General features: G+C 44.3%; 1 protein-coding gene across 1 annotated transcript in view; it reads right to left on the bottom strand.

The window, feature by feature from the left end:
• AFF3 (ALF transcription elongation factor 3) overlaps window positions 1-27,333 on the bottom strand; it is a 2,498,221-nt gene that overhangs the window by 376,331 nt on the left and 2,094,557 nt on the right. The window contains exon 11 of the mRNA XM_069636694.1: window positions 14,864-15,883. Coding sequence (XP_069492795.1) covers window positions 14,864-15,883 — 1,020 coding nt within the window. The remainder of the gene's footprint in view (window positions 1-14,863; window positions 15,884-27,333) is intronic.

Consider the following 27,333-nt stretch of genomic DNA (forward strand, 5'->3'; position numbering starts at 1 on the left):
ATTCAACCACTTGGGGGACTGTTTTTTTTTTTGTAAACTTTATTTTTGCATTTTAGTAAAACATGTGTACCAACAAGCCCAAACAATGGGCTACCAACATACCGCCATTGCCCCCCCACGACCACCCCCCCCGACAGTCCCATTACACAACAAGCATCTATTGCTTTTGATTTACTCAGGTGAAGTCTGTGGTGGCTGATCAGGTGGCTCGGTTTGTTCAGTGCTGGAGAGGAGGTGAGAGATGTACGGGCCCCAAATAGTACCAGTGCAGGCATTAGCGGGAGAAGTTTGTTAGCAGGGATCTTTGCCAGGATTTTGTTGTCGAGATTAATTAATGATATGGGGCGGTAGGATTTACAATCTCCGGGTGGTTTGTCTCTTTTGTGTAGCAGTATTACGTTGGCTTCTCTTAATGTCTGTGGGAGAATGCCAAATTCGATCGCTTCTTCAAAGACATTTAGCAGAAGAGGGGCTATGAGAGGGGCAAAGTGTTTATAAAACTCACCAGTTAACCCATCAGGCTTTGGATGGTGGTAGACTTTTAATGGCTTCTTGGATCTCATCTAGAGTTATGGGATCGTTCAGCGGCTCACGGAGTTCCCGCTCCACCCAGTACAGTTCTGTGTCGTTGAGGTAGTTCCGGATCGCCTCGGTATCCGCCGGGCACCCGGCGCAGTATAGATCTTGGTAGAATGCCCTGAATACTTCGACTATGTCTTCTTCTTTGTGCAGCATATTTCCCTGCGGTGTTCGGATACTGGCCACCCTTGTTGGTCTCCTGTCTGCAGCTATAAGACGAGCAAGAAGGGCCCCAGGCTTCTGGCCTTCGCCGTATTGTCTAATTCTATGATTGTGGCCCAGAAATTTTAACTCCCGTTCTGCTAGGTTTCTGAAGTTGAGAAGTTCTTCTTTCAACATTGCCTGTATGTGGTCTGAGTTGTGAGCAGCTTGCTGCTTTTCCAGTTCCTTCAGGTGTGTTTCGCTGGTCCCTAGCTCACGTCTGAAAAGTTTCAGGATTCCGTTTTCTTTGGCTAGACAGACGCCTCTTAGATAGCATTTGAGTGATTCCCACAGCACTCGGGCGGAGTTGACGGTGCCATGGTTAATGTCAAGAAAGTGTTGATTTCCTCGCTTAGTTCAGAGGCAAATATTTGATCTGCGAGAGATCTGGGTTTGAAACGCAATGGGGGGGCAGTGGTCTGGTAGTCGGCAAGCGGCATTCGAGTATTACCGTGGCGTGGGCCGAGAAGGTTTTGGGGAGTATTTGGCAGCTGCCCCATTGGCAGTTGCTATGTGCGGAAACTAGCAGATAATCGATGCAGGAGTTCGTATTATGTACACTTGAGTGGTATGTGTAGTCTCTGACTTCCCAATTCTGGATCCTCCATATGTCCGATAGGTCAAATGCTTTGCAGATCTCCTGCACTTTTAGGCTGGCCTTGGACGGGTGCGCGGTTGTTAGCTGTGATTTATCTTTCTGTGGGTCGACATGAGTATTCAGGTCGCATCCCCAGATTATGGTAGCGTTCCGCACTTGCGTAAGGCGGGACAGCACCCAGTCAAAGTTGTTTGCACCGTCTGTGTTGGGGGCGTAGGAGTTGACGAAAACCACCTCCTCTCCCTCCACCATGCCCCGAACCAAAAGAGCCCTTCCATCGTTATCTCTTTCCGTTTTGATCAAGCGAAACCCCAGCGAAGTGTGAAGAAGTAATGCGACTCCCCTGGCGTAGGATGAATATGAAGAGAAGTAGCGGTGGCATCCCCAGCTGCGGGCCCACAGGTGTTCGTTTTGCAGTAAAAGGTGGGTTTCTTGAATCATTGCCACCTCGATTTTGTGACGTCTGAGTAATTGCAGGATCTTTTGTGTCTTGGCCGGGATGTTGCCCCCTCTAATGTTCCAGGTTGCTACTTTGAATTGGAACGATGATGTTTTATATGGAGCCCGTTTGCGGAAAAAGCGGTGGGCCACCCCTCGGCGGTGTCCCGATATTTGGGGCAGCTGGATTGCATGGGAGCTGCATCAGGCGGGAGGGCGTGCGAAGGGCGGCGGCGGCGGGCCCGGGACTAGGCCCGCGGTTAGACGATGGCGCATGGTGCGCGTTTCGAACAACAACAAAAATAAAACAATTTTCCTTACACGGACAACCCCCAACTTGTCCGTTTGGAACCCCCCCAACTAGAACACAAGGCGTGCTGTGCACGGGGCGCAGGTGGCCTTCCGAGGCTTAGTCCCCAACCTCCCGTTTGGAAAGATTGTCCTGATGGCTTGTTACCTTCTTGCTTTGGATCAGTGGCGCGGGTGTTCATCAAGGCGGGACTCTCCCCGCTCTTTCTTTGTTTGTGGCTCCGGACATTTGGTTTGCGGATTTATATCCCTGCCGGTCGAGGAACAGTGTGGCTTCATCTGGGGAGTTGAAGAAGTGGGCATTTCCCTCAAGTTGAATGCGAAGCCTCGCCGGGAAGAGCATCGAGTATGTGATTTGGTTGGCGCGCAATCTGTGTTTAACATGGGTGAACGATCTTCTTTGGGCTAGGGCTGACGGCGAGAAGTCTGGGTAAAAGTGTAGTTTGCCCTTTTCTCTTGCCATTCTCAGGATCGCGTCCCTGTCCTTGTAGCTTAAGAGCTTGGCGATGATCGGGCGGGCAGGAGCTCCCGGAGCAAGTCTTGTTGCAGGGATTCTGTGGGCTCTTTCCACTACGAATATTTGCGACAGAACTGCGGGATCGAATAGCTCAGTGCATAGTTTTTCTATGTGCTCCTCCATTCTGTTTGGTAGTTGTTGTTCCCTGACTCCAGACAAAATCCTTATGTTTTATTTTGTCTGGAGCAGCCTTCCAAGTCCTCATTTTTGGCCAGTACGGTTTTCATTTGGCCCTCAAGCGTGGAGACTTGGGAGGTGAGTGCTGATGTGCCGTCGTCCAGATCTGACACTCTCTGTTCGACGGAGTCGAGCCTGTCACTGTGTTTGTCGAGACGGTGCTGCAACAGGTCCACCTTGGACGAGAGCGAGTCTATCTTGCTGTCCAGGCCACCTATCACAGCTTTTAGTTCCATCAGGATTTCCCTAATGTCCGTTTGTTGCGGTAGCTCTACCTCCGATGGATTATTCGGGGATTCGGGGTGGTGTTCCGGCCTGGACGTTTTAGGTGCTGGGCCTGCATCAAAATTGAGTCTTTTCTGGGACTTGTCAGGCTTCCCCATCTTGATCTTGGCGGGTGTATGGGTGCAGTTCGGTTGGTAGTCCCGTGTTGAGGACGGCGGTGTCGGAGTGTCTGATGTTTGAGTTTTAGAAAAAGCGCAGTCGAGGCGTGCACGAATGGAGGGCCGCAGCGCAGTGTTGCCGGGATTTACTTCGTCTCAGGTTCAGATTTAGCGGCTGTGTGCCGCGCAAGGGGTTGAGACCCAGCCGTGCGGAAAGTCGTTGTGGGCTAAGATGACGGGGGCGCCGCAGAGCGACCCTTTCTTGCTAGCGTAGCGTAGACTCGCCGTCCCGCTTGTTTTGTGTGCTTCTGTGAGCCTTCGCGCGCCTCTCGCCTCTCACCTGCGGGTGTTCACTCCGACACCGTCCTACTGCTGGCTGTGAGCCGTGAAGCCTCTCCGCAGGGCCGGCGAGGCGGCGCCCCCGTCCCGAGCGATTCTTGCAGTACCGGGCGGCTCCTGTCCGTCTATGGAGGATTGTGGCCAGGCAGGCCGGTGTTCCAGGGGCCCACGCAGTTCGCAGTTGTGCGGGCCGCACCGCGCAGTGGATTTCTCGCAGAAGGCGAGACCGATTCTCTCCGGATTTTCGGCAGGGATGAGGTGCTGCGCTAGGGTAGTGTATTTCTTGCGGATTTAATGATTTCGCCTCAGGATTGCCGTGATTAAACAGGATTCATGCGGGAGGTAGCCGAGATCTTACAGGGGAGCGGTCATCTTGGTCGGCCCTCTAGCGCCCTCATATCCTCTTGGGGGACTGTTTGAGATGGGAGAGACTAATTGTCTTATCCCGCACATAGACATTTACCCAGGATTGATTACAGGCACTAGTTAACTAAGACACACAATATAACACAAACCACATTTAAAAGAGAGTCGTTTGACGCCATTAAAATTTAACCCCTCGGGAACCATCTAATAACGGTTCATAGACATAATTTCGAATACAAAATATTCGAAAGTCAAAAAGTCGAAAAAAAAACGTCGAAAAAAATGACGATTTTTTTTTTAATGACGTTTTTTTTCGAAATGGGGGGGTTCCCCCCAACCCCCCTTTTTTTTATTTTTACCTATTTTTTTCACAGAAACTAGAGCCAAAAAAAAATATCGAAAAAAAAAAACAATTCGACATTTTTTTTTGACATTTTTGATTCGACTTTTTTACTTTCGAAATTATGTTTTCGAAATTATGACTGGACACCTCTAATAACATATACATTTATTTAAAGTTGCGATCTTGTCATAATTATCAGTTTTAGTGCGCACAAAGAATGGAAAGCTTGGCCAATACAGAGAGCTTGAGTATTAAGATTGGCTCGCACATTTCTAAATGGGTGACAATGCCATTTCACCATGTAGGATACAGAACTAATATATTTTAGGTGGGATTGTAACCCATGACTTCTCAAAAAGCAAGGTAGATTATAGCCACATGTGATTACCTACCAGACCGGGCAAGATGACATTTCATGTATATATTTACAAGCATATCCATGTTACTCATGTGTATAGATCAAAGCTTTTTGTACTTCATTAGAGATGAATGCACAGTTATGCCTACAATTGGAAGGGTCTTTAATTATTAACTACGAGTTCATGTAGCACTAAGTCATGTATTTCAAATTGAACAAGCTTATAAGAATGGACTGATTGAATGACAAAGATGTATTGCAAATGAGTTATGGATAATCAGATACGATTATTACAACAAAATTCTCTTTCTTTTTCTTTATTTTCTTTTATGTTAAACCCAATTGATCCAACACTTTCCCCTTTGTTTTCTGTCTGTCTGTACGAATGTAATTGACTACATGCATGCATACATGTTTACTTTATACCCTGTGCACTTATGTAAAGAAATGTGATTTGAACATATGCCCTGTTTTATTTTTAAAAAGGGCTCTTGTGAAGCCGAAACACGTGTTATATAAAGGGCACTCAATCAATTTACATAAACCTTTTTAATAAAAATCCTTGAAAATGACTATTGTGTGGCGCACTTATTTTGTGTGAAAACAAGAACTCCTAGACTTAAGAAGCAGCTTGCGGGTAGCAGCGGTGCAATTCAGATAGCGCCTGTCAGATACACAGGTACACACTTCGCAAGGACCTGAAGGTCAAACCCCGATGACAGAAACACAAGGGGTACTGCTTAGGTGCACAGCGCACTAAGCACTCAGAGAACACACGCGCCAGGTACCCTACCCCTGTCCACAGTAGGAGAGTTACACGCAACGAATCCGCCCAGAGGAAGAGACGGCCACGAATCCTGGAAAGAGTGTCAGAATACGTAAATACAGTCAGTTGGGCAATATATAATTAAAGAGGTTCGCAGGAGCTATACCCGAGCACGCAGACTCTGAGGCCAAGTGGAGAACAGCATAGAGTGTTTGAATGCCACCCAAACCGGCCAAAAACAAAGCTAGCCAACTAACCTTGGACAGGTTTGTCAAAACTAAGCAGCAAGCACCTGGAGGAAACATGGAAGTGGCGCAGGAGGGAGAAAGGGGCCCCATGGAATTGCACAACCAAGTTATGCAAGCAATAGCCGACTTAAATGCCTCATTGGGGTCATAGATCAAAGCGGTGCAACTACAGCGCACCACAACGCTGGAATCGCAAGTAAAGGAGAATTCATGGATTTCAAGACCACGCATTCGGACGTCCGTGTATTGCAAGAGAAAGTCAGTCTTCTGGAGAACAGAGTGGAGGAGGCCAAAGGACGTGCACAGAGAAATAATATACGCATAGTAGGTTTACCAGAAGGTGAAGAAGGAACAGACCCGACAACATACATACAAAATCTGTTATTCCAGGAAATTGGGCCTGGGAATCTCACACCAGGCTTTACGGATTGAGATAGCGCATAGAGCGTTAACTAGGCATCCCCACAGCCCCCGGGAGTTCCCCCTAGACTGATTATTGCCAAAGTCCCAAACTAAAATGAACGGGAGAAAATACCGACCTATTCCAGGCAAGGTGGACAACTAAAAAGAGCCTTAGCAGACCTGATGGCCTACCTGGACTATACCTTCCAGGTACAGAAGAACAGAGCACAATTTACAGCGGCTAAGAGTAGGCTCTGTGCAGCTGGACTGAAGTATATGCTTATCTACCCAGCATGGCTCAAAATCATATACAAGAATAAGACCTAGTTCTTTGACCTCCCGGAAGATGCGCAGGCATGGATGGATAGAGAGAAGATAGGATACAGGGAAAACGATGAGGCTGTCGAACTGGGAAAACGCAAAGGCAGTCCTACCCGACCTGAAGCTGGGAAAAAGTAAGATGCTTGGATCTGCACAAATTGTACAGGGGCTGCCCCGATGGCACTGGTATTATGCAAACGTACTGTGATTGCAGGGCCTACAGATAGGAGAGACGTCTTTCTGTGGATCAGTTCAAAGTCACTTGGATATCTGTTTTTGTATATATGGCGGGTTTCATTAACAGTCAATGTTGTATAACATGGAAGAGGAGACCGGGCTTACAGCTACTGACTGCCACACCCATCACAGTTCATTTAGTAGGGGCAATAGTTTGTTTGCTCATATGCTGTGCACTGGCCCCGGGCAGGACTGCTTGGGGAAGATGTGAGAAGTGGACATGCCTGAGCAAGGGCAGTAATGCTGGGCTGTTGTTTTTGGTTGGGGATGTTCAAGAAGTTCAAGGGGGGAGGTGTTGCCTGCATGCATGGTTGGAGTAGAGAAAAGCATATCATTCAGGGTGGTGCCACTAGGGGTGTGGAACGGGAAGCTGAGAGCAGTCCAGAGGGTAGCTGAAGAATTATATGGAGACAGATGTAAATGGCGGGTACTGTAAATGTGCTTACCTGGAATGTGAGGGGTTTGAACGCCTATGTAAAGAGGAATAGAGTATACTTGTAAATTAAGAGGTGTAAGGTGGATCTTGCTATGCTTCAGGAAATGCATCTCACAGCTGAAAAACAAGCATTATTAGTAGGAAGACAGGGGGGGCAAGTATTTGGTTCCACGTACTTAGCGTATGCTCATGGAATACTGATATGGATAACACCCACTGTACCCTTCAAGGTCACTCACGTAAAGTCCGACAATGAGGGTAGAATGGTGCTTGTCCAAGACCTCATGGAACACGTAGATACATGCCTGGTCAACACGTATGCCCTCAACCACAGCGCTGCTAGGTTTTTCCAGACACTATATCCCTGATTGGCTCCATATCAAGATAGTAATACGATATGGAGTGAAGACTAATTGTACTGAACACTATCCTAGATAGATCAGACAGTTAATACACTAAATTAGCGCAGCCCGTGAGAACATTACAGACTCTCCTGGATTTATTCGCTTTGGGGGATGCCTGGAGGGTTCTTCACCCAGACACCAGACACTATTCACACTTCTCAGCGCAACACAGAGTATATATAAGATTAGATTATGTTTTTGTAGGGCGGGAACTAACACACCATATCAGACACGCTGAGTATAAAGGGAGGGTCTTATCAGATCATGCTCCACTTAGTTTACATTGGCAATATGTGCTCCTCAGCACCCCAATACCCACGTGGAGGCTCAGAGGTGAATCACTGAAAGATCCCTTATTTAGAGACAGCATCAAAGACAGCATCAAAGACAGCATCAGGGAATATGTATCGCACAATCTGGACAGTGTAGCCAGAGCTGGAACCTTCTGAAAAGCGCTGTAGGTGGTAGTCAGAGGGGCAGCCATAGCGGGATCCAGCAATGTCCAGGCAACCAAAAATAAGGAATTGTCCTCTGCGTAGGAACAATTGAGAAAACTAGAACAAACTAGCAGTCTACAAGCAGAAATACAAAGATTGGGGAATTAAAACAGAAATGTATGGACTGCTGGGGGAGACTGGGAAAACATAGTTTTGCTAAGTACACAGAAAGACAGCATATAAAGGGAGATAATCCTGGTCGATTGTTGGCATAGTTATACAAGAACGAAGCACAACGGAGCCCCATGCACTCGATAAACACAGGACAGGGAGGTGAATTCCACACTCAGAACAGGATTAACGATGTGTTTAGTGAGTACCAAGACGGAGCCCCAACATTAGGCACTCCCTTAGAGGAGGTGTTAGACGAGATTGTGCTCCCGGTGCTGAGTCAGGAGGAATTGGACAGTCTTGAGGCGCCTATCACCTTATAAGACATACAACACACGATTATGGGATTGCTGACAAGAAAGACGCCAGGCTCAGGCGGGCTATCTAGTGAATTCTATAAAGAATACGCACACAAATTGGCCCCCTACTTGCTCAGTACATTTAGTGAATCTAATGAAGACGATGTCCTCCCGCTTAGCCTAAGAGAATCCATAATTATACCCTTTCTCAAACCTCATAAAACCCTGTTGGAATGTAGCTCTTATAGTCCCCTCTCACTGCTTAATCAGGATAAAAAGATACTAACGTCCATACTGGTGACTAGCATGAAAAATGTGATAACTAAGTTAGTGCAGCCAGCTCAGACGGGCTATGTCACAGGCCGTAGTATGGCCTAGAACTTGCAGAGTTTACACCATGTGTTGGACAGGACAGCATCCTGGGAGACCCTGTGTGCCATAGCTACATTGGACGAGGTTAAAGCGTTCTAGTCAGTGAAATGTGACTGGCTCCATGCAAGACTGCGTAGATTTGGTTTTGGACAGACTTTAATCAAATGGTGCCGGATGGTGTACACTAGACTGATGGCAAGGGTCAAGACGGGTAGGCACATTTCAGAGGCATGGGAACTAGAAAAGGGAACAAGACAGGGCTGTCTGCTATCACCAATACTGTACGTCATAGCTATGGAACCAATAGCCCAGTAACTTAGGACAGAATATATGGAAGCAGGGATTGAAATAGAAGGAGCCAGACATTTACTATCCTTATATGCTGATGCTACACTCTTATATATTCAGAATCCGGAGGATAATCTGGAATTGCTACTAGAAGCTATGGCGCTGTTCACAACATTGTCAGGGATTACGATTAGCATGGACAAGTCAGCGATATTTGCAACAGCGGGACTTGGAGAGAGGGATAGAAATGACCTACCTGTGCTAGCCCTGCAGGGTAAAGTGCATACGTTCAGGTATCTGGGGATTAATGTGTATTATGACCCAGCAGAATAGCACACACATGACACGCTGCATGCTTTAGAAGGTGTCAAGAGCTCTATGAAGTTCTAGGCTAAATTACCCCTTTTAGTAATGGGAAGGGCGGCATTACTGAAGATGGTAGTACTGCCTAGACTGCTGCATTACTTTGTGAATGTCCCATTTTATATATCTAGATCCTTTTTTAAGACCCTGGAGAGCAGATGTAGAGGCTTCTTGTTGCGGTACGGGCAGAATAGGATAGCGTTAGCAATTCTATACAGGCTATACACAGAGGGGGGCATCAGGGTCCCACATTTTGAGCTGTACTAAATAGCAGGGCAGTTGCAATTTGTAGTGGATTGGCTTGCAGATGACCCTCCCCAGACACGATTATGTTGAAACCCACTGGGCAAAGTCACTATCTGAAAGAGTTACTGTGGCTCAGGAAGCCTCGCAGTGGACGATGGTCACACCTAGTGTCCTTAGCCTTGAAGGTGTGGGACAGGGCCATGGCAGTGATGGGGCTGACTGACCCAATCTCGACAAAGATTCCTCTTGTGGATTTGCTAGGGGATACTGTATACATAGCCTTCTCAGAACTGACTGAACAGACGGGCATCCACTCATGCCAATATATATTGCATAGCATTATTAAGCGTGAGATCACAGGCCGGTGGCCTGCATACAGTTAGCTAATGGTGAAACACTCAATAGTGGATGTACTATATGATATTGCGGAGGACGGACATGCTATATCGCAAATATATGACCTCCTACTGTTTAATAGGCTTACCTCCCCTATTGTTGTAAGACACAAATGGGAAGAAGATCTGAGAGCAGCCTTTACCGAAACACAATGGGAAGGGATTCTGGGATACCAAAAGAAAGCGTCACGGAATGCAAGATTGCAGTTTATACAACTGTTAGTGATGCATTGGACATATATGACGCTGCTACGGATTTCACAGTTTCTGGGCGTAACGGAACAGAGCTGCCCAAGGTGCAAGGCGTTAGATGCAGGGATGCTACATAAGTTCTGGGCATGCCCAAAGGTGGGGGCATACTGGTTGGAGGTGGCAAACAGACTACAGAGAGTGGGGATGGAATTGGATGTGCTTTCCTTGGGGGCTTGACTGTTGGGCCGCTTTTCGCACCCGAAGGGACGGAAACATGTTACGAAACTAAAGCATCTGGCCTGTATCCTGGCGAACCGAAGGATAGCTATGGCATGGAAATCGCCAAAGGGTCCGGGAGTAGTGGAATGGTGGAAGGACCTGCACAGGTGGGGGGCAACGGAATCAGCAGTATTGGAAAAGGGCAGCGAGGCGGGACCTCGAAGAGGGCACAATGGGGATTAAAGGATGGGATACCTTGCTACAAACTCTGTTCACAAAGGAAGTTATGGACGATACGGAGGAGAATGTACCCTGATGAGCATGTAAAGAGCTTCTAACTGTTTGATAGATGGAGCAGTTATGAGATAGAAGTGCAGCAGGCAGGACCAGCAGGTGGGAGCGCAGCGGGAGGATGTGGGAAGGGATAAGGGAATGTTAAAATGTTAAAGTAAAGTTTTCGATAGGCCATAATACACAATTGATGACATGTTACATGGCTATGTTCTGGAATGACTTGCTACTGTATACTTAAAAATCAATAAAATATATATTTTTTTTAAAGTTGTTGGAGGTGGCATTGGCAGAAAAGGTGGGGGCAGTGATCTAGGGCAAACATACCACCATAAGCTTTCCCCTACATTAATTTTTTGAGAGCTACCCGGCATGTTCTATCAAACCTCAAATGTTACAAAACTTTTCATTGATTTCGTATTTCACAGTTGGAAGTCCCCAAGTAGTGAGAGGTAATATAGAAAAGAAGGCAAACCACGATTGGACATTGAATGTACTTCTATTTTTGTCAATTCGCACATCCTGCGAAAAATCTGTATTTCTATTGTTGCACTCTACAGTTTTGGAGTTTGTTAATTATCATTTTGTTTGCTTATCGTATGCAAAATCAATAAAGTATTTTAAAAAATACTCTGCATATACAACCAAAAAAGATTCCCCATTTCAGAAAGCAGCATATACCCTAAAGCAAGACTATCCACCTCAACCAATAACAAATATCTCATATCTCTAATTTCATCTACTAAACACAGAACAAGCAGCGCATGTACTTGAATCATTAAACTTTTAACATTTATCTTTTTGCATCATTCCCTCTTAAGAAGTCAAATATCGCCCATTCTTACCATCAACTCACACCTCACCTCCTCTTTCAAGATACCCATTGTAGAAACAGGTGTTAAAACAGATGTTTTTACAACTCCTGTGCTCTAACACTTTGAAGTGTCTCATGTGCTAAACGGAATTTTTGGAAAAATCACAGGATGTTTCCAACCTCCAGATACTGTCTCACTGTGAGGATTCACATACGTTCTGAAGCCCTACACATTATAAATAAATGCCCATATGACCAGACTCAAGCCTAACTATCTGAAACAACATGGTTTCATTCACACCCCCTATGGTTTGAACTCTACCATACGTTTCTCTGCTGATATGTTTATATTATCAAAATAAGGAATAAAGTCAAGCATTGTTTATCTGCAGCTGGCCATGTGAAACAATCTTCCAGTGTACCTAATTAATGACAATAAACACAATTTAGAGATGAACAAAAATGCTGCTCTTCCATTTTTTTCCTGAGGCAGTACAGTTTATGTAAGACATCTTGGGGGAGTTTTTAAGAAGTGATTCAGTTTAGAGTGTATTCTATACAAAAATAGAAATCAATCAAGTAATACATAAATTACTGACCCAATCTCTAATTTGGCTTAGAGGCTGTTGGATGGGCACGCGCTACAATAGACAAAGTATCATAATTAGAAATAGGTGAAAAGGATGAAATGGTTATAATAGAAGAAGAAAGTGGGGGGGAGGAGGAAGAAGAAGAAGAAGAGAGCGGACGGAAAAATGGCGCTCGAAGAGTGGCCCCTTTTGAGGAAAAATAAGAAGCAAAGTCCAAGGCAGTTAAGGTAGAGTTAAGAGAACAGTCTGGCAAGGGAGGAGAAAGAAGACGAAAGAGTGAAGAAACAAACGCAGAGGGTGGGCAGATTGAGCACATGGAAGATCAGAGTAATAGGAACGTTTAGCTGCCAGGAGAGCCTCGTCGTACAGTACATGATAGGCAAAAAAGGATGAGAGATCTGAAGCTAATAAAGTTTTGCACCAGTGTCTTTCAAGACAGCGAGGGCCTGACACATAGAATGAAGATAAGATGTGAGCCATGTCTGAGGAAGCTTCGTAGAAGGAGAAAAAGAAGAAGTTGCGTATAGAGAGTCAAGTGAAGAAGAAAGTGAAGAAGAGAGAGCAGTGTCTGCATCATCAGCAGATAGAGCAGCAAACAGGGAGTGCAAAGGAAGACTAGAAAAACCATAAGAAGCTAAAAGAGGGGTATTGAAAGTGCAAAGGGCCTGGCGAGAGTAGGTAGGTACATCAGAGCACAAAGGTTTAGCTAGAGGAGAAGAAGGGGGAAAAGAAAAAGATAAATGATAATGATCGGAAGAGTAAACAGATTGAGCGACAACAGAAGAAGTGGATAGTAGTAATAGAAAAATAAGATCCAAACAGGATCCAGATGCATGAGATGGAGGGGTAGGAAGAGCAGAAAGATAATATGAGTCAAGAATAGCAAGAAATGGAAGAGAAGAGTGAGTAGATGAAAGATGTAAATTAGAATATCGCACAGAAGTAAAAAACGGGGTTGGGCATGGCAAAATCGCAGATGATAAAGCATCATGGCATCGCAAAATGTGGCCACGGGTCCAGGGGAACGATAAACAAGTAAAAAGGTCAATGAATAAGGTTTAGCAGAAGTACTCAGAGAATATTTGAAAGAAAGAAAAGTCGGAAGAGACAAAGAAATAGGAATAGAGGTAACTAAGAACGAAAAAGAATACCAGTTCCACCATCTTGGCCAACAGGATGAGGAGTGTGCAAGAAAGAAGTAGCAGAAGTGGAAAAGGAAGCAGGGATAGCTCTATTAACCGACGAAATCCAGGTCTCTGTAATGCATAAAAAGTGCAAGTTCAAACAAAGAAAAATATCCAGGACTGAGTGAGACATTACTAAGTGAGCGAGCATTCCAAACACCCAAGTTAATAGGGGACACATGAGAAGAACAGCAGGGGTAAATGAGATAAGAGTAGTTACGATTTAATAAATGAGGAGTAGGACCATGGGAGGTAGAGAAAGTAGGAATTTAAGAGATTATTGCAATAGTAGTAATTATAGTAGAACAGACTGGTGACAGAAGCAGTATTGTAGCGAGCACTAAGGTGGAAAATGAGTGAAAACCAGCAAGTGAATAAGATGGACGTGCCACACTCGCGGAACCCAAGGAAGGTGTAAAAAGCTGCATCAGGCCTGAATGGTGAAAATGAGGCACAAACATGACAAAACTAAGGACAATTCAGAAGAATGTCAGTTAGCAGCGGCCATCAGCGAACAGCTTCAGACAGCAGCTTCTGAACTTTTCCCCAACTTCACCCATGGCTTCGCCCTAGGACGTGATGCAAAAATAGTCAGAGGCCGGTGTCCTCAGAGTGGAGACTAGTTTCCTGGCCAAGCTTGCATTACCTTCTGTCTCCTTGCCATTACTCACAACGCTAGCAGTGGCGCCGGCCAAAACACAAGAAAAGAAAAGACCTTTCTGCCAATCCAAAATCTACATGTACCCTTACTGTCAATCTGGACCGCAATTGTTTAGATTTTCTGAAGCTACAAAAGATTACAGTTCTCCAAATATCTATCAATAGACCTGTTGCTACCATAAAAACGGATCTACTAGCCATTCAGAAACAACACAAGACACTTTAATTCACACAGCCATAGATAGAGGGCCGAAGCACACAAAAACTTATGGCCTCATTACGGGTCCAGCGGTAATCCTCCTGGTGCCACCGGCTCATTATGAGTCTGGCGGCCCGGGAAGTCAGACGCTGGTATATTTTTTAATCCCCATTCCCATGGAGTCCTATCAGACTCTATGGGGATGGGGACACGGGAGCACCAGCACTGTTAGCAGCAGTGCCGGTGCTCCTGTGAAGAGTCTGCCTACCGTGGCTGCTGCGCCCGGCAGGGTCCAGACTGGCAAACTTATAATGAGGCCCATAGTCTCAGTTGCACCGATAGGATTAGTGCTTTACAAATACTAATTTCTTTGCATAACAGATGTCATTTCTCACTTTGCAGTGACATAGATGAGCTCTTAACATGTCAAAAGGGTTATTTGTACATTGTGAGTAGTGTATACCTGACACTTTATGACTCTGTGCTTATTTCATATACATTCAACTGCTTTCACCATAAGCTGCTAACACAGCTATTGACTTTAGATAGGTTTCCCAGAATGCAAGCACGCATTTCATTTAAATAATCATTTAGCTTTCCAGATCGACACACATGTTGCACAGATATCTCAATGGAATGTAAAGAGTATCAGGAATGAGTGAAAGGTCTATAGATACAACAATAACGAAATAGGCATAAAGAGAAATATAACATTGCCTACCTTGCGTTTCCGTCGACATTTTAGAAAACACTTTCCTGCTGGAAGGTCTGCACCATTCATTAACTGTGAAAGTCCCTCTTCTGTTGCATTTGAGTTCATAGCTAAAGTCTTGAAGGGCAAATGATATGGAATTCTGGACAGAAGAGCTAAATCAATTTGAACCCAGAGAGTCTTTACCTCCTCTGCGTTCTTGGTAGGAGACAGGAGCTCATTTCTCCCAAACGGAACTAGTGTATAGAGCTGCTCTTCCAACTCTTCAGCTAGATCATTTGTGTTTCTGGTATTGGCAGGCCCAGTAGCGGTGCAACTGTTATAAACTCTACTCTTATTACTGTTGTCACACTCTTTCAAGGTGTGGCTAATGCCAGCTGGTTTTGGCAAATGGGAACTCTCTACTTCAGAGTCTACACCAAGCTCTGAAGTGGGCGATAAAGACGAGCATTCAGTCACAATAAAATCCTTGGATTTGGGGTTTGGCTTGCATAATCTCCGTGTGTGCTTCTTTTCAAAGGCAAAATTGGCAGGCCGGAGTTCCTTCTTACACAAGCTTCTGTTGCTGCATGGCAGCCTGCTTTTCACTTGTTCACAGATGGTGTTTGACAAAGTATCTTGGCTCAAGCCAAGCTCCTGTGACTGGTGGCAGTTCAAAGTATCACCCGTGGAGGTTCTCTCTGTCCTTCTCAATTGTTTTTTACACAAAGGTGTTTTCTGAAGTGTGTTTTCACTATATGCAGCAGCTGTACATGTCTGAGGTTTCTGCTTACCAACTTTGTATAAAGGGGCTTTATTAGCAGTCCTTGGACGTTGCTCCTCTTTAACAGGGATATCGGTGTTGCTGGGAGCAGTGTGACAAGCCTCCAGTCCTTTCCCACATTCCTGCTTTCTGTCCTTAAGATGAATGCAGTATTGACTGGTCTGTGGCCTGTTGGTGTCCTTTTGGTTCAGAACTGTTTGTTTTTGAGGATTTACTTTGTTCAGCCACTTGTCCAACTGCCACTTGTTTGATGATGGTCGTTCAGGCTAAAAGACAAAAGGTCAAGTTTCAAATTTCAGATGATATATGATGTTCTTCTCTGGTGTTTTTCTGTGTATTCTTTTCACTGGTTTAGCCAAACAATCAACAAATCCCGAACACAACAAAAGCAGCACTGTGGGCTGTTCATTGGCATAAATAAACTGCTTCTCGTATTTTCAGTTGCTGGTGACCCATGTCCCATTCTTGCATCATTGTAATCCTTCTTCTCCTCGCTGGCATTCCCTCCTCCTGTGCCTATTCCCTCAGATGTTACTATAGCCCAATCACTGTTGCCATACCTGGGAGGAATTTATGCAGGCACCCTATATCCCCACTGATGAATTTATTGAATAACATGCATCCGTCCACTCTCAATCATGTCACATCCAGAGTGTGGTACAGCTCTTACATTGTGCCAAAGTATCCCCACTTGCAATTATCAATTCTAGTCCCACAGAGGCTCCTGTGATTCTCGATCATGCCTACTACAGCACTACCGTGTAGGAGGGACTCATTGGGATAGTGTTGATTATCAGCCTGGTTTAAAGTTTAGTCACTTGTACGACGCCAACATATTGACATGGACATTTCAAAACATTTACAACAAGTAATTGTAAGGCTGTCAAACAAGCATGGTGAGGATTACATCAAGATGTTGTCTAGTGCCTAAATCGTTTATTATACAAAAATTATACCTGGGTTCTAACCTCAGTTTCTCCATTTGAATAAATTGTGCAATCTTAGACTAATCACTTTATTTCTCTGTTCCTCTTCTACCAAAACGGAATGTACACACACTCTAACTATCACTATCAAGCAAAACAAAAATTACATCTGCCTCCATAAACATGGCATAAAAGCAACATTACATAGAAAGACGGTCGGTTTGTGGAGCCTTCAATATGTGGAAATGTGACACTAAATGATCCCTCCAACCATCGAATCAGATCCCCTGCCCACCCCACGCCTACCGTACTTGCAGGATTTCTTGATCCATCACCACCTTCCTGCCCAGCACAAAGCATTCTTACTGTACCCACCCCAACCACAGACACACTAACAGGCACACAAACACGCACAAACACACGCTTACCCGCTCCGTGTCCCCTCCCTTCCGCACCACATACATTAATCACACTGAGACACACAAACACTCAAAATCACTTACTTGGTCCACCCACAACTTTCCTTTTCCGGCTCCGCCGTGTCTGTCAGCCACGGCGCGCAGTTGTGTGTTTCGCAGGGGCTGACATTTCGATTTAGAAAGGCTGATCGGTCATTAACAAAACGTTTTTTTTAAATCGTTTTATTCACTTAGTACTCCAAAGAGATGTTGGCTGGCACATTCAAACCAGAGAAATAAAAGCACTGGATCAGTTGTATAAGTTTACAGTGCATTTGTGATCACACATTCTGGTGGCACAAAATATGAACTACGAATGACAGAATGTGTCTGTTTATGCAAAATCTATAGGAACGAGTGGAAAATGAGACATAACTATTGTCTGCCATTCCTAAGCATCCTGACACCGTCTACAGAAAGATGGGGGGTTGCTGCAGGAGTGGGTGGTTGTTTATATTTTCAGGTTGCAGATATCTATTTTTGTTGAATGCCTGGTTTTCTTAGTTTGACACTGATACTAGACACTGGAGAAGAGTTATTTTGGTAATGTGATAAAATAAACTATGTTACTCATACAAAACGTTATGCCTCTGTCACATCTAAGCATTCACTTTGAACTTCTAAAATTCTTGAAGGAAAACTCTCACTTCCCGTTAAACCTAGAACTTTACTACTTTAGCCAAAATAAAGTTTTGGCTCTTTTGGGTGAGGCAGGTAGATGCCAGCACTACGCACAAAGAGTGCAGAGAGGGGAAGGTTGCTTTTGATAAGCACTTTCATAAAGTGAGCTATCTTAGTCACTAAAGAGCACTCATTTGTAAAGCTTGATGGACTGTGCTGAAGTTATCTGTAGAAGAGTAAGGCAGCTGCCAGAAGACTTTACCTTCTCGTATCTTCACGTTTATTTGATTTGTTATAACTGTATGGGCTCCAGGAGTGGGACAAATAGTTTACTTTGTTGGATCATGCAATAAGCTCTGATAAGTAATATATCTGTCAAATATATTGCTTAATGTATTGGAATTGTAAACCAGCATTGGCAAAGCCACAATTTCTTCTTTAGCCTGGGTGTGAAATGACAATGTGTGGCCTGTGTTTTGTGAATAATAGGCAATGGTGAATTTGAAATGTTTGCAATTTACTAACTTTCATGCATGATATTTTATTCTTGTAGCCACTGTGTAACTCAGAAAGTTGTATTTGCCAATGTTCCAGTATAGTACAGTAACTTTTGTGGTATAATATCGGCCATTATTTACATTCAGAGGTATTCTAGTTGTATAGAGGTATAAATACATGTAACACTATGTGCATATATCTCAAGACATGTGCTATTGTATACGCACCCTTCTTGATAATGTCTCTGCCATCTGTAAATTAGTTATTGCAAGTCATATCTGATTGAAATTGACACCAGAATGGGAAATATGCCCATGTTTGGCCTTAAAGTGGAGGATTTACCTCCAACCTCAAGTTGGAGGTAAATCATTTAATCTAAGGCCAAACTCAGAATTCAGCGGTGCAGTAAACAATTCTGCTATTGCCACAAAAGTGGTCTTGACGGTATACCACCACTTTTCTACTGCACCGTCAGACTCCTAATGTGGCCCAATCCTTTTATTTTTTGTTTACTGGCAACCAGTGCTGTTGCTTCGGGCTAGAGTTTGTGTGCCCTTCTGGGCAGTTGCACCAAAGTTTTCATGCAAATACAATACCCTGGTTTGCAGTTATTACGAAGGAGTACATTCTCAACATTTTCTTCGGTACAATTCTCATCAGTTGTCCCAAAAAAAACGGAACCCATTCATAAAAAAACATCTGTATGTGTGCATCATAAATGCACACATTCTGAGGCTCTTTCTCCCTTACGTTGGCAATTTGCACAAATAACAAGGCATTTCTCTACATTTCTGCACGCCCGCTGCTGTCCGACATGCATTTCTATCCCTCAAACAAGGATATAATGTTTGTTCTTTGAGGGCCTGTCACTGTGAAAAGTGCTCCCTACAACCAAGTGGGTGCTGAAAGTCTGCAATTAACTAATGGAGGCCAGGTGAATGGCCAGTGCATCTCTTTGCTGATGCACAGCCCATAGAAAATGTGCAGGTCACCATCATGAATAAGGGGGTCTGCACATTTCTTAAAGTGTTGTGTTGTGGGGCAATTATTGACCAGAGAGCATGTTCAAGCTATGCCCCCTGCCTTCCTCAGAAGAAACAAAATTATAAGATAAGAAAGGACACATTTGAAACTGCACTTTAAATTTGCCTAGAAATGTAGCGGACACAAAGAATAGTTATTTTTCTGCCACACAAGTAGGGAACAGAGAAGGCATTAGGTTGCACAATTAGTGTGTTTTAAAATAGAATAGATTAGGTGACAGGAAGGCATGTATACAAGATAGGGACTGACTACACAAGTAGGGAAGAACAATTATAGGCAGATAAACGTTGCTGCTACCCATAGGAGGGGAGATCACATGAGAGGCATGCACCAAGAAATCAGTAGATAGCAAATTAAATGTGTCCTGCAGAGGAAAATAACGTGAAAAGCAGTTGCCATTTTAAACTGCACCAACACAGCAGAGAATTAAGGTCTACAGCTTTAAGGGGCCGCAGCTAAGCCCGCTATTTGCACAGATACATTTAATTCAGGAAAATGCTGTGGGGACTAGATGGTAGCTGCCTCAAAGGAATGTCAAAACCCAGGGCTCGGTAGGGGAGGGTTACATAACGGAACAATATACCATTGTGAGCGTTCAACTGTTAAGGTAAATGAAGTACGAAAACACGGCAGAGTATTTGAAGGCCATGGGACGAACTGAACATCCCAGGAAATATCATAAGTAGTTGGCAGATTAATGACTCAGCGATTGGCTAGGTGTGACAGAGAAACGCAGATGCGGCTAAAAAGACACAAAAATTGCTGCGATGAAATCTTAACATGGTGGAAGTATCACAAAATAATCATTAATAAATGTGTCAAGAACATAATGGCGCAGTTACTGTTGCAAGAACATGTCCTTGAAACTCAGAGACATCATGGCAGAGATAACATGAGTTGTTTTATTTAATTAAGAACAAAGGCAATGCGCTTGTCCTCTCCTCCCATCTACAAAAAACATGTCATCATGCTGCCAGTTCACGGAGAGTGTGATTGCATGTTAACCGATAAGCACATGTCCTTTTCACAGCAGAAGTTATTTAGAGCCTATCACTAATATTCAAGCATGATGATGTAACACATTTTATGGGATGTTTTATGGGTGGGATCTCAGATCCAGAGTTATCCAATCATTATTATTGGACATATAGAATTATATATGTAGCTTAGGAGAGGGAACCAATTACCAGGAGCGATAGTTTTTCATAACTATGACATCAGAATCACGATATAAACTGCTTTTCCTGTTGAAATGTTGGGAGAAAATCTTGTGTGAGAGCTCGGCTATTAATCTTTTTTTCCCCAGCCTTACATTGCAATTAAAGCTGGGTTACCTTGCATCTGGCATACCACAATCCACTCTGTGTTGTCTCTTTATTGGCAAATACCAGTCAGAGGGCTATATGGTTTTGGGTCTCTGTTTTCATATGCAAGTCAACAAAGTACATCCTCTTTATTTTTACTTGTGCAACTTTTTAAAACTGCCCCTGTCTGTCTATGCAAGCACTTAGTCAGTGTCTGGAAGTTTGAGAGATTATGACAACTTGCCATTGTGTGCATATTTTCATTGTTATCACCTTTTCCATTCTAATACAATATGTGTGCAGGTACTCACCTAGCTTTGGCTGGGACTAGCTGACTAGTTCCTTGTTTTATAAACTAACAGATGTTACATGGATTAGTGGGGATCCATGTGAACCTTGTCTCCCAATTGTTAAGCAATTGATTAGGGCTAATGGTTGTTTTCAGCACGTAGTACACACAAATAAGAGATGGATGTGCTATCCCAAAAACAGAAGCAGGTGGTTCTACCTAATGTTTAGAAACAATCAAAATAGGGAGTTGATAAGCAAGAGCTACAAATTAGTTCTTCGAAACAGGACTTAACCCCACAAGAAGTCACACCTTCTAGGGAACAAGGTGCTAGAAGTATATATAAACTGTTCAATAAAATGTTCAACCCATATCCCTATTTTATCAAGTATGATAACAACAACGTTATTAACACATTATGTTTTTATGTCAGTTATCGAAGACTGCAAACAAGCTAATGTAAAAATGAGAGGTTACCTTTCGGATCCAGTTCTTATAACTATAACTATTCATTACTGAGACCCGGTTCTCTGATGACTACGAACTTCTCACACACGAGACCTTCCCACCTGGCTACATTCTCACCGTCTGGAACAGATCGCGAAAGGGAGGGGGGCTTGCAATATTACACAAAAAACAATTCATGCTAATAACCAAGGACATGTCCACCAGCACCACAGACTATGAATCCCTCCTGGTAAAACTCCAACTCACACCCTCCACCTCACACAGCTTCATACTCATCTACAGACCCCCCGGGTATAACAAACATTTCTCAGACACATTTGGTGAAGAACTTGCTGCCAACCTCATCCTACACCCAACTCTCACCATCCTGGGGGATTTCAATATATGATTCGACTCCTCGTCAAATTGTATGACCAGGTCACTCACAGCCACTCTAGAACCACTCAACCTGAAACACCACTCCTCCACTCCCACCCATACGAGAGGTCACACCCTCGACACAATATTCAGCACCACAAACATATCCACCCAGCCCCTGTGCCCCCGTCATGGACTTATCACTCAGCATTGTATTTCTTCATACCTCGGAGCACGGCAGTCCGCGGCCAAGGCCCCACACGACCACAGCCAACCCCCCTTCTACATTCCCACAATGGACCAAAGTGGTAATCAACCCAGATCTAGAGCTCTTACACTGCAACTCCCTCAATGTTCACGCCTCGAAACACTTGTGTATAGGTGTGTTATAAATGCCATATCATATCAATTCACTTTTCCTACAGGAAGGACCTCCAACAATAGAATCCTTCGACCGCTGGCTTACAAATGCCCTCACGCCCCTCACCCTGTCAAAACGTACCTCGCAGAGATCTGGACAATGCCAAGGTGGTTCACCCCCAATCTCAAACCACTCAAAACTCTCAAGCATCGTCTGGAACAGATTTGGAGAGCTGACCTGTCAGCCCAGAATAAAACCACGCTAGCAAGGACAACCAGAATATATAGATTGTAAATCAAAAAAAGCCAGAAATGGGAACCAAATCCAAAATGCTCGCAACCCGAGTAAGGAACTACATAGAATCATAGCAGAATTCAAATCCCCTGCATGCTCGCACTTGCCCACTCCAAGCCCCCAAGCATTATGTGACACCCTCTCGCTCCACTTCCACAATGCTGCCAACGAAAGACATGCCGCCATCATCGCTAAACTAAAAAAAGTACCGCCGCCTCCCATTCGCCCACAGACCTCTGCCCAAAACCCCCCACAGACACATTCTCTTAACTCGTTCTTTCCCATCACACACCAAGAATTCCACTTGCTTGTAGCAGCCAGCCACCTGTCATGCACCCCTGAAGACCCCTCCCCACCCTGAATGCTCCAAAAAATACTAACCTCCACCTGTACAGGTAACATTGCACGCACTATCCTTAAACACTCACTCACATCAGGATCTTTTGCAAAAGCCCTAAAACATCCTACATCAAACCCATTCTCAAAAAAAAGAACTATCGACCCACTCCTCCCCCAAAACTACCGGCCTATCGCCAATACGCGTTTCATTGCCAAACTGATGGACCGCGCAGCATACAAACAACTTGGCCTTTTTGCCGAAGCAAACAACCTCCTTGACCCAGCGCAATCAGGTTTCAGGCCACTAAGGGGAACAGAATCTTCGCTAGTCTCTATCTAGGACGACCTAAAACGAACGACTGACACAGACGGCACCGCGGCTCTCATCCTGCTAGACCTCTTTGCAGCCTTTGATACCATTGATCACTCCATCCTACTAGACAGACTACAAACACTAGGAATCAGAGGCACGGCCCTTTCTTGGATCTCATCCTTTATCTCTAATCGGTCGCAAATCGTGCATCTCAACCAGTTCACATCCACATCACGAACAGTAAGCAAAGGTGTTCCCAAAGGAGCATTCACATCACCCCTAAACTTCAACATCTACATACAACCCATTCCCGCAATCATCCGCACGTACAATCTTACCTGCTACAACTACGCAGATGATACCGAGATCATCCTCAAAATCCCAAAATGTGAAGGTTCTGGCAGTCCGGACCTGTCATCATGCCTCTCCGATATTGACCACTGGATTACGACCAACCACCTCATCCTCAACCCTGGTGAAACTGAAATCCTAGTCTGAGGGAAAACAGCACTCCTCCCTCAACCAATCCCGTGGCCCAAATCATTAGGCCCTTGTTGTGGCACAGCTGAAACACTATCACCCCACCCACAACAACACTCCCACCCAACAAGTACTCCAGTTACGCCAGCAGCCTTCGCTAAGGCACTCCCGAAACATTCTCACTGCGCTCCGCACACACCTGACCCATCCAAAAGAGAGACCACGAACAATGAGAAAAGTAGCCCAGGGTAGCCCGCACCCACCACTAAGGCACAACACAATATACCCATCCATGCTAGGAACGTCCTAGGACCCTTTTCACCAGAGACCACGAATGATGGGACCACCCCACCTGCTCGAAACGGGGGTTGCACCAGCCAAACAACTCCAAATACCACTGTACGCATACCCCCCCTGAAGACCACTGGTACGTATACCTACACCGCATCTAAGGACACAGGCCGCAGGCACGACCAAGCACCCAGGCACCATAGAATGCAGCTATGGCTATGCTTTCCGGTCTAGCAGCACACATAACTGTACACACTGAAACACCAGACGTACCTCAACACCTCTGCCACTAGCATGCAGTGACTACCAACGATAACAAATTTGGTATAGCCGGTCACACATCGAATCTCTCAACAAAAGCTCTCTATCGCAACCTCCAACAGCGCGCGCCCTCCCACGTGCCTGGACAATTGGGCTGCTTAGTCGAGCCTAGCCAGCCAACCAAGCCCTAGACCAGCAAAAATGCACACACGCGTCTCCTAAAACTAAAACTTCTCGAATTTTCCTTGACACATCGACTACGGTCACGAGAGCATTCCAACCAGGAAAAAGCGCACTGAGGTCATACAAATGGGGAAAGGGCGTTATATAAATAACTAAGTACAATACAGTGGAAACAAGGCGAATTAACGAGAATCTGCCCAGCATTATAAAATAGGACACAAGGAACTTGTTAATCATGTCGTGTAATCTCACAAGCACGTATTTGTATGAGTATTCCGTTGTTTTGCAGCTGGATTTTTTTTAAAAATTACTACGAACAAAAACGTATCAAAATATATATTGGGCGAGGGAAGGGGTTAAAAGAGTTTGGGGGTTGGGTAGGAGTTGCAATATAGGGAAAGGGAGGGCTTGGGGGGAATACAAATTCGATGAGTTTTTTTCAAAGTAATTTTGGTGTTATAAATTACTTCGAAAAAGAAAAACGTTGGTAAAGGAACATAACAACATAACCATTTGTATGCCACCAGTAGTCTTGGCATAAAAAGTAACTGCAGTTTGTACTGTAGTCTGCATTAATCTAACCAGGCTCTTTTAAGCTACAGACTGAAGCCAGCTATCTCCCACTTCCAGGAATTCTAATCCCTGTCTTATTATTGTATTAATCTTGTCCACACGCGCTATCCATCGGGTGATACTGCACCAGTAAATGTGGAAACGACAAATGGCAGAGTTAACAGAGGATATAGCTTTAAAGTTATAATGTACACACCAAAACTACAACGTCGTTTTACAACATAAAAGGGAACTAGAACAGAAACGAAACTAGTGAAAGGCAATTGTTGGTGCTTTCATAGTCACCCTCATCTATGCCTTATCATCTATGCTACTCTTCAACCGGACAGGCACGGGTGCAAGGGTATCATCTGTTCTGAGGCAAAACTGGGTTCACATCAGAATATTTCCTAGCCCCAAGGACTAAAGTTCCCTTAAGTATATTCAAACAAAGAAAAAGGGAGCATACAGGCTTCATAGAAGCACATTTACCTGTAAAGGAAATCAGCTTTTTGAAAACCGTACATGTTCTCCTGCATTTATGTTTACCAAGAGTGATACTCTTTTTGTAACTAAATAATTAGCGCATATCTAAACAATCTTGGTAATGTGCAGTATCATATTATTATTGTCAATGATGCTGGCCCTTCGTTTATCTGAGCAAGAATGATACAGTGTATACTAGCAACTGCATTCGAATGCATCTGATTGATGGCTGACAAGCATAAGCTAGAGACTGAGCTCCAGTTACTCTCCTTTTATCCTGATTTCTAGCGCTTATGGAGCTCTTACATCCTAACTTCGCTTAGGCCAATATGCTTTCAAGACATTATTTTAACTGGAAGTATTTCTATAACTGTGGTTATATGAGACACAATTTGTCTTTGAACACTTTAAAGAAAGGACATTACCGAAAACATCTCTTTGTTGATTCCCTTATCTTCTCATTGCATCCTATGGGTAAGCCAAAGAGTTAAAAGTCTCCAGCTTCCTTATGTAGTCTTCCTAATTGAAGTCAGAGGTAGCGGGAGGAGTCAAATATGAAGCGTCTTTATTCATTAAAATGTGTATATGCTGACTATCGAGGTGGCTTCCTTTACTGCATTTTGCAGGTACAAATACCTCTGCAAGCAGGCTCTCTCTTCCTCTGCAAAACGCCTTTCAGGCTCATCCTTAGCTCTGTCATGCCAATGGGATACATGGAAGTCTGCATGGACTTTTTATGTTATGTTAATAGGCTTTCTACCGTGCACTACTACCACATGAATGGGCTGTAGACTAAGTGATTTGTGACAAGAGATATGAGGTGTTTGTATCCAGAAAGCATACCTTGTGTGCCCATGGTGCTCGGATGCATTGATCAGTACTTTGGTATGAGAATTGATTGTAGAGGTGTAGGGTTATGTTGTTGGCATTCTGGTGAGAGGGGTAAATAAGGCGTGTGATCTGGTTGGTTTGCATGTATCGTCTTTGAGCACAGAACTTGAGTTAGTAGTGTGAGACGCAGGAGTCAGACACAAGGTTGGCATGGTTCAAGAAAGTGATTTATTAACACAAAAGAAAGGCCTAACTCTCCCTAATACTTTCGGGATTCCGCTACCTAAGAAACAATAACCTTGGATGCACGTCAGAAGCCTGTCCTCTGTCTAAAACTCCTGATCTGACCCTATAACTAGTAAAAAGAAAATAACAAAATAGCACCCCTAGGAGGATTACTTCCTCCTCCCAGTAACAAAAGAGTCTCTTCATGGAGATCACAACATTACAAGTGCAGAAAGGCAATGAGAAGAATGCCTCCCTTCTTCTGGTAAACCTGTTTCTTCCCAAGTTCAACCAACACTTTTCATCAGCAGTTGCAACTCTTGCCACAACTCCTCCCAGGGGTATTGATATTCCTTTCTTGTCCCCCTCTGACAAGAGCCAAACATTTTATAGAAGTCACTGGAACGAGGGAGATTACTCATGATGCATTTGTCAAAGTCTTTCTTTCCAGGAGTTTTGATGGGTCTAGTGGGAGGAGGGAGATTACTCATGATAAACTGTTCAAAGTCTTTGCTTTCAGTAGCTCTGATGGGACTACTGGGATGTGGGAGATTACTCACTGTGCAAACTTTAAAGTATTTCCTTCCAGTAGCTTTGATGGAACTACTAGGACAAGGGAGATTACTCTCGATGCACAACTCACAACCTTTTCCTAGAGTAGGCTTGGTGGGACTACTGGGGCAAGGGAGTTTACTCCTGATGCACACTTCAAAATCTTTCCTTCCCGTAGCTTTGGTGGGACTACTGGGATGAGGGAGATTGCTCCCGATGTATAACTCAATGATGCACTCCTTCTTATGAGGAATGTGCCGAAAGAGCTAACTCCTGATGCACTCCTCAAAGATGCACTCTTTTTCCGAGTAATGGGATGAGGGAGATTACTCCCGATGCATTCCTCAATGATGCACTACTTCTAATGAGTACTGTGCCAAAGGAGATTACTCCTGATGTACTAAACGATGCACTCCTTCTAAGGAGTACTGAGATGAGGGAGATAACTCCCGATGCATTCCTCGATGATGAACTCTTTCTTATGAGTACTGGGACAGGGGAGATTACTCCCGATGCAACCTTTCACATCCAACCCCCTACCGAGTCACCCGGAATCTCTGTTACCATCTCGTGGAGGCAGCCT

This window comes from Ambystoma mexicanum, chromosome 7p, assembly GCF_040938575.1.
Source record: "Ambystoma mexicanum isolate Mex_15411 chromosome 7p, UKY_AmexF1_1, whole genome shotgun sequence".
NCBI lineage: Eukaryota > Metazoa > Chordata > Amphibia > Caudata > Ambystomatidae > Ambystoma > Ambystoma mexicanum.